The sequence below is a fragment of the Rhinatrema bivittatum genome, chromosome 14, assembly GCF_901001135.1.
Source record: "Rhinatrema bivittatum chromosome 14, aRhiBiv1.1, whole genome shotgun sequence".
In the NCBI taxonomy this organism is placed as follows: Eukaryota; Metazoa; Chordata; class Amphibia; order Gymnophiona; family Rhinatrematidae; genus Rhinatrema; species Rhinatrema bivittatum.
This window is the reverse complement of record NC_042628.1, coordinates 19,020,414-19,033,712: the sequence shown is the minus strand read 5'-3', so window position 1 is coordinate 19,033,712 and position 13,299 is coordinate 19,020,414. Positions and strand designations below refer to the sequence as shown.

At 42.6% G+C, this 13,299-nt stretch overlaps 1 protein-coding gene across 1 annotated transcript in view; it reads right to left on the bottom strand.

Annotated features, from left to right (window-relative positions):
- The window catches only part of SYT17 (synaptotagmin 17), a 64,980-nt gene extending 52,135 nt beyond the window's left edge, over window positions 1–12,845 (bottom strand). The window contains exons 1-3 of the mRNA XM_029577443.1: window positions 12,437–12,845; window positions 9,813–9,830; window positions 8,664–8,812 (exon numbers count right to left, since the gene is read on the bottom strand). Coding sequence (XP_029433303.1) covers window positions 8,664–8,812; window positions 9,813–9,830; window positions 12,437–12,451 — 182 coding nt within the window. The 5' untranslated portion in view covers window positions 12,452–12,845. The remainder of the gene's footprint in view (window positions 1–8,663; window positions 8,813–9,812; window positions 9,831–12,436) is intronic.
- Window positions 12,846–13,299: the final 454 nt, after the last annotated feature.

The following is a 13,299-nucleotide window of genomic DNA, read 5'->3' as shown; positions in this document are numbered from 1 at the left end:
GCCCCAGAAATGTCATTTGAAATCTAGTTCCAAATCTGCTTGTCTGACATTGTTGCTTGGATGTTACACCACCATCTTAAACTCAACATGGCCAAAACAAAAGTCCTCTCTTTCCCCCTAAACTCAATTCTCCTATTCCCCCTCTCTCTATTTCTGTGGATAACATTGTCATCCTCCCAGTGTCCTCAGCCTGTAACCTTGGGGTCACCTTCAACTATTCTCTCTCTCCTTCTATACAGAGACTCTTGGAAAAAAAAAAAACATTCTCCTTACTATAACTATATTTAAAATCCATAAAAACATGGCTATCACACAACAGGTTAAAACTGAATGCTTCAAAAACAGAATTGATCTTCTTATCAACAATTCCAGATTTGATACATCAGCCTCCAAATAATTTCACCTTTGAAGGACATGTAATCCCAATAAAAACCTGTGCCAAAAACTTAGGCACACTTATTGACTCCAAATTATCTATTGCTAACAATATATCTGCATTAGTGAAAAAATCCTTTTTTAAATTACAGGATGTTAAGAAAACTTAAACCATTCCTGTTCCCATCTGATTTTTGATCTGTGACCCAAGCTTTGATTCTATCCAGTCTCGACTATTGTAATTCTTTATATCTAGGCCTGCCAGCTTCAACAATCCGCCCACTTTAACTCATCCAAAAAGCTACGGCACGTCTACTACACAACTTATCATGCAAGAACCACATTACTCCAACATCTTCACTGGTTGCCTATTTCATATCAAATCAAATACAAAATCTTCATCATAATTCACATTCTACTTTACAACCCATCCTCAATCTGGCTCTGCTCCAAGCTAAGGATTTATAAACCAACTCGCCAACTTCAATCAATGAACAAATGCATTCTTGAGGTTCCAACAATAAAAACTGCAAGACTTGACATAACCTGCAAAAGAGCTTTTTCAGTCGCCGGCCCGATTCTTTGGACCTCCTTGCCAGAAGATATTAGACATATCAAATACCAAAGAATTAAAAACTTATCTTTGTTCCATCGCTTACAATATTACCTAACTATCTTGAACTTCCCCTCCTCTAATTTCTTAAGAAATTGTTTTAAGAAAATGTTTTATGCCTAACTAGCTGTCCTTTTAACATTTTATTTTACATTTTATTTTGTATTTATATTTGTCATATTGTCTTTTTAGTTGAATTAATTATGTATGTATTATTGTAAACCGCCTAGATGGATTATTACTAATCTTATTAGCGGTATATAAAAACTTTTAAATAAATAAATTTAAATAAATAAACATGTCCAAAACATTGCTAAAATGTTTTACTTTTCTCTATAACATTATTAAAATCCATCCCTTCCTTTCTGAACACATCACCAGAACTCTTATCTACTCTCTCATCACCTCTTGTGCAGATTACTGCAACCTGCTCCTTACAGGTCTCCCTGTGAACCATCTCTCTACACTACAATCTATCTAAAAATTAATCTGTATGACTTATCTTTTGCCAAGGTTGCTACACCCATATAATCCCTCTTCTCAAGTCATTACATTGGCTCCCTGTTCAATTCTGCATAAACTCCTCACTATCCTCTACCACCGGTTCCTGACTCAATGCTTTCCACCTGGCCACAATGTATGCTTGAAATAGACTTCCTGAACTGGTACATCATGCTCCCTCTCTTGCCTTATTCAAATCCAGTCAAAAATCCCTAATTATATACCACTTACTGCCTTATTGATTAACCATTTTATTAATAAATGCAATTCCCAAAGTCTCCTTTGCCCTGTATGTTTGCCTTGATTAGACCATAAGCTCTAGAGAGCAGGGATTGTCTCGAGTTTTTGTACAGCGCTGCATATGTTGAGTTGTGCTATAGAAGTGATAAGTAGCCGTAGACGCAGTACCCAAATTAACTAAAAATTGTACCTACATTTAGGTACTTAGACAGACAAGTAATCATTTACATTACTTAGTTACTCAAATAGGCAATTGAATGCAGTAACAAGTAACCTAATTGCACAACACTGTCTAGCCTGCCTGTCACAGTTAATTTAACAATAGAAACGTGAATGGATTCTGCAAAACTGCAAAATTCCTCTCAGTACTCAGGGTTTGTTGTATGAAGGGCAGCAAATAGAGCTGTTAATAAAACTACCACGGAGAAGAGGTATGGCGATCGTGATATGAATCTGGAGCAAAGAGGGCTAAGTGCCTGTGGAGAGATCTAGCTCTTGGAAAAGAGAGTGAAAGAGTGAGAGAGAGAGAGAGAGAGAGAGAAAGGGAGTGAAATAGGGCCACAGCAGCATAAACGTGACCATTAAACCAATAGGAGAGTCCAGCTGTAGCACATCATAAAATGGCATAGCAGGATGGGCCAATCGAGCTGCTTCAATCTGCCTATGGTTGCCGCTCAACTACGGCTGTAAATCAATACAAGCAATTTTCATATTACCATTTTGGCAATTCTGACCATTTGCTTCAGCATCATGAACCGTGCATTATCCTTGGAGTTTCTGTGCAGGAAGTACCTTAGTATGCAGTGATAAGCCAAAAGGCTTACTTGCTTGCTTCCCCTAAGGTGTAGAAAAATATGGCAACCTATCATATCTATAGCCTGTCTATTATTGGCTGAATTTGAAAAGTGGTTTGTATATACATCTCCATTTTGGCAGGATATTTGAATATGGAGGCACTACATAGATGATATTTTCTGAGTTTGGTTCAACACAATAGATAATTGCAACAATTTATCCAGTGGATCAATCAACAGGATTTGAATTTAAAATTTACAGTTCAGTTTGACCCTGTCCAGTTTCCATTTTTGGACCTTCTAGTTAGAAAAGAACAAGGCAGATTGGTTACTTCCATTTATCGAAAAATTATGGCTAGAAACACTCTACTACCCTAGCTTTCACCCTAAAAATCTAAAACAAAATATTCTAGTAGGACAATTTTTAACGCCTTCACAGGTTATGCCATTCCACTCAGGAATATAAAAATCAAGCTAAGGTATTATCAGCTCGATTTAAGGACCATGGGTACTCTACAAGATACATACGTCTTGTGTATAAACGGGCTTTATATGCAAACCAAGAAAATTTGCTTCTGGGTAAATTTGCATTATTCCATACTCTATTTGCACTTTTGCAATTAAGTCCATTGTGAGTAAACATTGCGTATTTTGGCTGGTGCAGCCCGTTCAGTGAAACTCCCGTGTTTGCATTTAAGAGAAATAGGAACTCCAGGGATCAACTGATCTCTGCTGGGCTCCCTTCATTAAATGCTCGTACCCCAACGTTCCCCATGTGGCATACGCAGTCAACGCATGTGGACATATACTACAACAGTGTTTGCACATTCTTGCCTTCCCAGAGGTTATCGTATACCGGGTACATTTAATTGCCACACAACACTGGTGATCTATGGCATCATGTGCTCATGTAAGTTGCTTTACATTGGGCAAATCAAGAGAAGGGTTCGCACCCACATTGTGGAACATAGCTGCATTCGCACGTTGAAGGTACAAGCCCCGCTGGTGGAACACTGGATAAAGCACCAACATTATCTTGAAGATCTGCAATTTTTTGTAATCTGTACAGTTACACGTCAGTGGGGGGAGGGGGGGCAACATTTCTCATGCCCTTATTCAGAAGGAACAGCAGTTCATACACTCCTGGGTGTTATCTCGAGGTGTCCCACGTGATGACTGTGTTTGCCTAGTAGAATGAATTGAGCTGGCTCCAGTCCCTGTTTGTTATAAATCCTACATTTATTTGATAAGATATTTTATATGTTTGTACGTTAATATATGTGGTTTTAAATTTAGGACTTATTTTACTAAGCAAGCATAACTTGTTGTCTGGTTATGTGTGATTTGATATGTGGGTTGGAAATTGGTTCTCCCCACGTGTGCAAGAGACATTGAGTCATAAGAAAAGATGTTTTTAACACAGTCAAGTATTAGCGTTGTGGTTGATAATTTTACAATTTGTGGTTCTTCATATTTTCAGTGTCATTTCTTTTTCTTTTTTCTTTTTCATTTATTGTATAGTGATTCAGTCGTGGGGACCTGTGGCCACACCTCAAAATCAATACAATATTAAATCATATGCTATAACAGACAACACGGTTGGTTGAATTTATTGAAGGGAATACACCTTGTTGAATGAGTGGTTACTCCTCCGGGGACAGTGATGAAAACATTTATGTAAAGGGTTAATATTTTGTAGCCTTTTATTAAATTTTTTTTTTAATAAATCCCCCTGAAGAATTATTTTATAGTGAAATGGGGTCTCCGTTGGGGTCTTTGTACATATCTTTGTATATATGTATCTTGGGTTATGTGTGTAGTATGGTTGATAGATGTGGTGTTCGATTTTTGTGTGAACGTGAGTTGGATTATTTCAGTTAGAGAATAAGGTATGTTAATATGTCCCTATGGTTAACTAATTCTTTGTAAAGATTGTTTGGAATTGTTAATATTGTTGACATTTATTATACCCCTCTTTTTTGTATTGTCTTATTGACTATGACCATTGTAGAGATTACTTTTCTTGCACCTTCTGTCTAGTTTACCTAACAGAAACCATCTCACAGTAACAGCAATCAGTTCCAATAAATGCATAGCTTCAATCTAATATAATTTGTGCCAGCAAGATAGACACATACACAAAAAAAACAACACTTAAAATTCATGAGGATATTCAAATCAAAACAATTATTTGGCAGAAGTGACTTAAACCCTAATTTTCAGCAGGATCTTCCGGAGAAATGCATGTACTGTTTAGCCCAAGAATGCACACTGTTCTCTGGGGTATGCTTTTAGGCTAAGGTAGAACATTTCAAAAGCATTAAGGAAATAAGTCCTGAAATGCATTCTTTAAGATGTGCTCAGGGTGATGCAGTTGGAAGGCCCCTTAAGCCCCTGAAAAGAACAGCATGTTCCGTCTCCGAAGCATCCTTTCTACACACTTGCTGACAGCACAGGTTCAACCAGGTAATTTTCCTGCAGTTTATAATTACAGCCAAGAGGGCGAATGATCCGAGGGATCAGACACAGCCAGTTAGTATATACATGTAAAGGAAGCACAATTGGAAAGGTGTACTCCTTGGAGTATACAAAAAATGTTTAAGGAGCTAAAAGCACTTTGTATGTGCATAGAGGAGGGAAGGGAAGGGGATGTGTAGGGTTCAAGTGGGGGGGGGAATGTGTTGGGGTGGGGGGTGGCATAGGATGTTTCTGTGTGTGTCCTCCAGCCACTGGTAGTGTGTGTGAGTATGTGTGTGTGTGTGTGTGCGTGTGTGTGTGTGTGTGTGTGTGTGCATGCAGGTGCTTCAGTCAAAGAGTGAGAGAGAGTGAGTGTATGTGAGTGTGTGTGCATGCAGGTGCTCCAGTCAGAGAGTGAGAGAGAGTGAGTGTGTGTGCATGCAGGTGCTCCAGTCAGAGAGAGAGAGAGAGAGTGTGTGTGTGTGTGTGCGTGCGCGCGCACGCATACACTAGGTTTCCTACTGCCAACTCCCGCCAATAGAATTTTACATGCATAACTTTCTGGAAATGGGATTTTAAGTCCCTAAACTGTCCATGCATGGGCAGATGAAAAAGAACAGGTACATAGGGCATTCCTACAGTACTTTGCTATAAAGAAGACCAAAAATAATAAAGCTGCTAATTTATATATACAGAAGATAAAAGCCTCTGAGTTAGTATTCAGTGTTAAACATTCTTAACAATGAAAGGGTTTTAAAGAATATTTCAATTTGGTTTTGAAATTTTTGGCAGGAGCTCATCTGCAGTCCAGTTCTTGTACTCAACTGACTCCAAGCACACTGCCACACCTGCATGAACACCTGGGCTGGCACCTGGGCTATCAGGCAGAAGAGTTAACAGCAGAGGACAAAGTGGCTGCTTAGTGGTGCTTGGAACACTATTCACGGGTACATTTTTCCCGCCTTTCTCCTTACATTGGCTGTCAGCAGACATGACAGCTTCCCTTACAGTTATATGCTGCTGTCTGGAAGTCACTCGGAGAGCAAGCAGTGCAGCCTGCCAAAGTCATGAACACACCTGAAGAGGAGAAGATCCAGTGTTGATCTCAAACTCGCCCAAGGATTCAGCCATCAGAAGATACGGTTTCTGAAATACTAGCTCTGTACATGACTACCCCATATCACCTTTATTTACATTTCTAGCAAAGTCAGAGATTTTATCTTTAACCCCAATGTTCCACCCAAGAAGTTTATTCCTCTTCTGTATCCTTTCATTTTAATTAGAACCTCCCGCTTCAGCCCCAGTCCATTCCTGCACAGGAACAGTCTTTGTCCTCGATTCCCATTGCAAGCTGTCTCCTTCCCCGTGACCCTGTGTCTGAGCAGTCTCATCTCCCCAAGACCGCTGAGTCTGAGCAGTCTCATTTCCAGGGCCGGTGCATCGCATTAGGCAAAACAGGCGGTCGCCTCGGGCACCGACCATTAGGGGGTGCCGAAGAGCAGCCACGTGGTGCCGTGAGCTGAGCCTATCCCGCTGGCGGCAAAGAGGAGTAGAGATTCGGTGGGCGGAGAATGAAGTAGGAGTTGGGGCCGAGACCATGGCGGGGGGGGGGGGGGGGCAGCGCGACTGGGTGGGAGGGCAGGCACGACTGGGAGGGGGGAGGGGAGGGGGCGCAAGACAGAAGGTTCACCTAGGGCGCCTAATAACCTTGCACCGGCCCTGCTCATTTCCCAGGATTTCCAAGTCCAGAAATTTTCCACACTGCTCATCAGGCAGCTGGATACTGGCAAGTAACCTCATCTTACTGTCTGCTAAGGAGTGGGCAGCCATCATCCACAACTTTCCGCCTTTTATCCCAAGAACTATGCCTCCCCCCAGCACTCCTCCTTGCAAATTATAGAATTTCAGCAGTCGCTGGGGACCAAGACTACTAAGTCAAGACTCCCCCCCTAGAGCCTTCACCGATACCACATTCTGGTTAGTTTCAACAATGGTAAACAACTTTAAGAACTCTAACATTTAAAGTGCAGCTTTCATTAGAAGTCTAAATTGTTATTTTACATTGATAGTTTGGGGTTTTCAAGTATTTGTTACTGAAAACATCTTGCAGCTTCCGATATCAGAGCATCATCTTAAATTTCAGATGTTTGTGTAAAATACTCCAGTCTAGCTGTAATTCTCTCTGTTAAGAAAGCAGTGCCATGCGGTTATGTTATAGGAAGAATCAGATGCCTGCCGTCGAATCCCTCGATCCACAAACACCAGGCTGACTGCTGAAGCACGGCAAGCTGTGGAATTCCATAAGTTCATGTCAACATAATTCTACAATACCAGGAGCATTAGTGATGAATGCATGCGTTAATAAATACCTACAGTACCTGAATGCAAACCGATGTGATATGTCAGATCGAATGTCGGTATAAATAAATAAATAAAATAATAAGCACCTCAGTGCGTCCAAACAGCTCGTGCTTCTTAAATAATATTCTTTTGCAGTATCTATATTTTTCAAGAATCAGAGGCCACCAGAAGACACACTGAAAATAAAGTTACTGCAACAGTGACCAGCTCCTCAAGACTTCCCTCCCACTGGCTGTCAAGTTTTCATTCATACTGATCATCAAAGCCCTGCAAAGAGTCTTCTGTAACAATAAGACGTAAGCATCTTAAAGTAAAAACACATCCATTTCTAAAGCACATCTGCTGGCTCACTTACAATGTATCTAGAGCTCCAATTAAACTGACACATCTTTCCACTGATTTGTGAAAAGTCTTTCCTTATCCAGAATTGATTTATATTTCAGTTTCCATATGGGACCAACAAGTCAGTCACTGGTATCATCGTTGGATATACTGAGAATCAAGACTTCAGGGCCCTCAAATTAAGAGACACCAAGTCCACTTTAAATCGTTTTAAAATAGCAAATAATATTTTAAATCAAACTCACTGAAAACATGCAACATGTACACTGATTCATTAATTTATTCCTTAGAATTAAAAAAAATATATACTGACTGTGTCCTTGAGATACCTTCAAAAGGCAGGGGGAAAAAAGGATGTGAAAGGACAACCCTTCCATTTATTTATTTATTTATTTATTTAGGGTTTTTATATACCGACTTTCTCGATATGCAAATCAAATCAAGACGGTTTCCAAAGAACAAAACTTTCAATACTCTATTAAACAATAGAGTATTGAACAGGTACAATTTATATATATATAAAATATATATACATTTTCCTGTTTCTTACCCCCCCCCCCAATAAATATGTGTGTGTCTATGTTTGTTCATAAATAGATAGATATAGATAGGCATGGCTGCTATTCAATATTTTGTAATTTGTAGCTATGCCTCTGTTTCTGGATCATGCGATGCCAGTTCTTATAACCAGCACAGCTAGAAAGCCTGGGATATCGCAGATGCAATGAGCAGAAACAGAGAGAACAGCACAGCCGCCTCGAGCCCCACTGGGACGTAACCAAAAAAGCTGCAATGGTCTAAAATGGAAAATGGAAACAAGGTTATTCTTACAGTGAAGGAAGTCAATAGGAAGACCTTTTGGGGGTGGGTTTTGAGGAGACACCTGGCCTTTTTGTAATCTTTCAGTTTGTGGCTCTGGCTTGCATACTTGGACTGTTTATACAAGGTAAAAAAAAAAACAACAAAAAATGGAGACTTACAGCCAGGGAGGTGTCTGTGCAGGAAAGGGCCCCAGGATCTCCACTTCATCTTCACTCGACTGGCAACAACTACACTCATAGCACTTCTGGCAACAATTCCTACAGGTCCATCTGCAGAGCAGGAGGTCTGAGATCTTGGACAGAAAACCCTATACCAAGGCAAACACACTAACATTACGGACCGATCACCACCGTCAGCTTTACTCCCTGGCTCATTTTCAATGCTCCACACTGAACTTACCAAAAAGAGAACTAACATATTCTTTTATTCTAAATGGCAATAAGAGACACCTCAGCTAGGTTGACTTGACTAACATTCCCTGTGTGCTATGTGCCACACGTTGTATCTGTAATGTGAGGCTTGGAGGTCACAATGACCTCTCTGCTCCTTTCCTAGCACATGGCAGGACCCCCACTGAGTCACTCAGGGAACCACATGCTCCTTCGGTGTACTTCATGGTAAGGTCAGTGGGGGCCAGGGTTGAGGGACTGCAGGTCATGCAGGTGAAGGACATCCAGACCACAGTTCAGATTATATCGAAAACCCAATTTTGAGTCAGCTAAATTAAAGTGCTCCTTTGAGCCCCACTGCACAGTGGTAAAAATCACATTTGCACTCAGAGAATATTAACAAATGCAACATCAAACCCCCCAACCTATGATGTATGAACAAATATTCATCTAGGTGATGACATAGCTTGTTATAAGTGTTTGAAAACCAGTGCAGAGAAACAAATGATGACATCATCAGATGGGCGGCAAAATGCACCTTATAATGATGCAGCTTGAATTTAAGTTCTGAAAAAACACACTTAGTATCGTTCACATGTTAGTGCAGCAGCTTTATGTTCATCCAATGAAAGACCAGCCTCTTCCGTCGTAAGAAGACAGCCAAAACATGCAGTGAAAAGCTGCAAGGTAATTTCTCTCAGAAATATGCCAAGTGCCTCGCAAATCTATCCACAGCAGAAAGAATAAGCAAGCGTTGCAGAGCCACTTTTATTGACTTGTGTATTCTGTCTGCAAGAAGGCCCACCTGATTATTCCATGAAATACAAGCCAGAAGCATTGAGATCAAAAAGGGGCAATCCCGTCTGTACTGACGGGGAGACGAGTGAAAACAGAGGAGGAAATCTGACATGAACTCACCTCGTTTATTGGTTCCAACTGTCCCGCAGCAAAGCAAATGGTGGAGGAAAGGAGAAGGAAACTAGCTTAGTGGGATTCAGACAAGTCAGAAACATCACACATGAATCTGACAAGACGAGTCACAGAGAATTCAAGGTGACTTCTTTCTGGAATGTACACACATCGGTTACACGTATATCTGGATCAAAAAAAACAACCAACCCCTCCCCACCCAACTTGGTGTGGATAGGGACCTAAAACCCAACAGTTATTAGGCCGGGGGACACAGACAGACAGGGTGATCTCAGCAGTCCTCTTCCCATCGGAAAGTGGGCTAAAAGTCCATGAAGGAAGAGGCATAATAATGTTTCTGCTGCAGGCTCATCACCGTGGACAGCTCTGGTTATTAGAAAATGCACGAGATCTGTGCCAAGGACATCAACTCTTTCTCGACAGTAGCAATGGGGGGTAAGTAAAACATGTCAATCCCTGCACGAAAATGAATCATGCAGGACAAAAAAAAAGTCCACCAATTCTTCCCTCCCAGTGCTCGGAAGCTAATAACTAGAATCTCGGTTCTGAATGTCACACGTCAGCCCCCTCCTGACAGCACATGGAGAAGCTAAAGCCTTGAATTGTACCAGGCTAGGGATGGGACTCTATAATAACTACTATACAGGAAGGCCACGACTTCGGGCTCTAAGTTATAACTAATGTTTGCAAGAAAGGGGTTAGCAGTTACAGAAGAACACTGTATGCGTTTATTTTATCTGTTGCAAAAGGACAATCAGTAATGTGATTATGATAAGATTTTCTGGGGAAACCCAAACAGCAGCCTACCAAGTATTGCACATAACATCTGGATCTGGAAAGAAGGAGCAAACATATTTGTAGAGGGTCAGATGGGAGATTTTTTTTCTTTCCTCTTCACATTTCAGTTTAAATGGAAAGCACATCGTGGCCAGCGTTTTGTAATCGTGTGTGCACGTTCTGGCCTTCTAATGGACTTAGGCACCTTGTAGTTCCAGTGAAGCTGTTAATCTTTTTTTATTGTGTAGCCATGAGCATCAGCGACTGAATCTCGGCTCTGCAATTAGCAGGAATCGTCACCATAACAACGTCAGAGGCTGGAAGCCCTATTCACCCACAGCCCCTGGTCTGTAGTCCCTCTGCCAAAAGCAGGCAACTCAGATACTATATAGACACCCCCGAGCCCACCACCTCTCCGCAAAAGCAGTGCTCAGAAACAATCTAATCTATGCCCACTGCACCCCAATCTTCACTGTAAGATATCCAAGCGAAACATACTGACAAGGAAAATGTAACAAATAGCAACCTGCAACAGTATCCAACAAGTCAGCAGCCTGCAAACAAAACAACAACAACAACAGAATAAGTCTAAAACTTACAAAAGAAAAACCGGGGGTGCTGCAAAGAGAGTATTTACAGCCCATGTCAGCCAATACACAACAGTGACACCTACTGGCCAGACTCGGGGTGCATGCATACTGATTTCCGGGTCGTTCCTGATCGAGAACGTCGCCTGGGTTAGATGAGACAACGAGAAGAGCTGATTAAAATTGGGCAAATACCCAGGGGAACTTTGAATGAATTCATGGTGCCCTATAAAGGCCAGTTCCAAATGAGTTGGAAGCTCAGAAGCAATGGGTCAGGTAAAACTTTAAAAAGTAAGAAAAGAATCACAGAGCAATTCCTACGAGTATGGTTTTTTTTCGGAAAATTATTCTGTTCAGTTTTGAGCTAGATTCATACATTTTATGGGAAAATGTTATTTCGGTTTTAAGGGTGTGCAGTGAAAAAAAGGTTTTTATTTCGTTTCAGGTTACTTTTCATATCATTTGTTGTTTTGTTTTAGTACTCACTAAATCCCAATTGGTTATTTGTGCATCCTAAAACATTAGCGTGCGCTAATCTAAACGAAACGAAACAAATGGCAGCACATCCCTCCAGGTTCGCTTTCTAGCTTTTCTATAAATATTCCCATCCTGAAAATGTGGGTGCAGTAGGCTGAAAGTTTTGGGGGAGATAATGTGTACGGAGAAAACCAAAACATAAGTGAATTCATTTTAGAAATAAAATCGCGCTACTCCTACTGTGTGCAAAAGTGAAACCTGACTTCTGTGTGCAACCCCCCCCCAGGTCACGGTAAATCCCTCAGCGCCGGAGCTCACGCGCCACCGGCCCCCAGTTCGGTCTAGCGCCACCCGCTGGCGCCTCCGGTCGCTACACTCTGCCCAGCGGAGAGGTTAAGGGGCAGATTCGCCCCAGCCGAGAAACGCCGAATTCAGCCGCCTGTCTCTCCCCCCGCCCCAGCAGGTGAAGGGCAGGACGGTAACGGCACAACAGGACAAGAAACCCGCAGCCAGCCAGTCCCCCCCCCCCCCCCCCTCCAAACAACAGTTGCTCTTTGCAGACGGACTGAAAGCGTCGCGCCTGCCCTGACAGGAGATTCTGCACCTCCTGAAACTCAACCCAAGTACAGCCCCCACCCCCAAATAAAAACACCCCCCCCCCTCCTAAATATGAACCTCTGCGACGTGCAAGGTCACCAGAAAAAAAAAAAGGCAGCTGTTTGTCCACTCTCTTTAGCCCCGCACCCAGCCCCCGGGCTCCCGGTACCCTACCTGGATGTACGCCATGGTCCCTCGGACTCCTGCCCGCCTCAGCTCGCGCCGCTTCGCCCTGGGAGGAGGAGGAGAGGGAAGCAGACGTGACTCGTTTAGCTGATGAGCGGCGGCGGCGGCGGCGGCGCTGACCGGCCCTTCTCCTCCCGGGAGGCTTTCATGGCTGCCTCCACATTCTGTGGCGGGGGGGGGGGGCAGCACTGATCGCGGGGGGAGAAAGAGAGACTGTGGCTGGGGCTGGGGCTCGCGCGTGTGTGTGTGTGTGTGGCAGTGACGGGGTGAGACTTGTCTGGCTCTTGTCTGAGCGGTGGCGGTGACCGACCTTGTTTACATGCCTGGGAGTGTGTTATGGGTGGGTGTGTGTGTGTGTGTGTGTGGCACCGACTGCCTCAGTGTGGTCGGGTGCTGTATAGGTGACAGCGCGTGTGTGTGTGTGCATGGATTATGTCCGTGATTTGCCTCTGTGCAAGTTGATATCTGTGTGTGTGGGGGTGAGGGGGGGGGGGTGTATTTCTTGGTTTGTGATAACAAGGTTGGGGGTTTTTTTTTTGTTTTTTTCATTCATGACCGCCCTTACTGCATCCATCTATTGGGTGAATTCATTTGCCTGCACTTAAACAGCTGCTGGTTTTACCACGTCTTCTAGTTCAGGAGCTTGGTTGACATTAAATTATCCTTTAAAAAAAACTTCAAGTTAAGGGATGCATTGTGTGAGGGACTACTCCCTTCCCACCATGGAGGGGATAGTTTTTAGATCGGGGTCATACTGGATCTTTTCCCCACCTGGCTGACAGCGGCATTCGAAGAAAACATCAGTTTGCTGTTTTGTTTTTGTTTTTGTGTTTGTTTTTTTCACCACATGA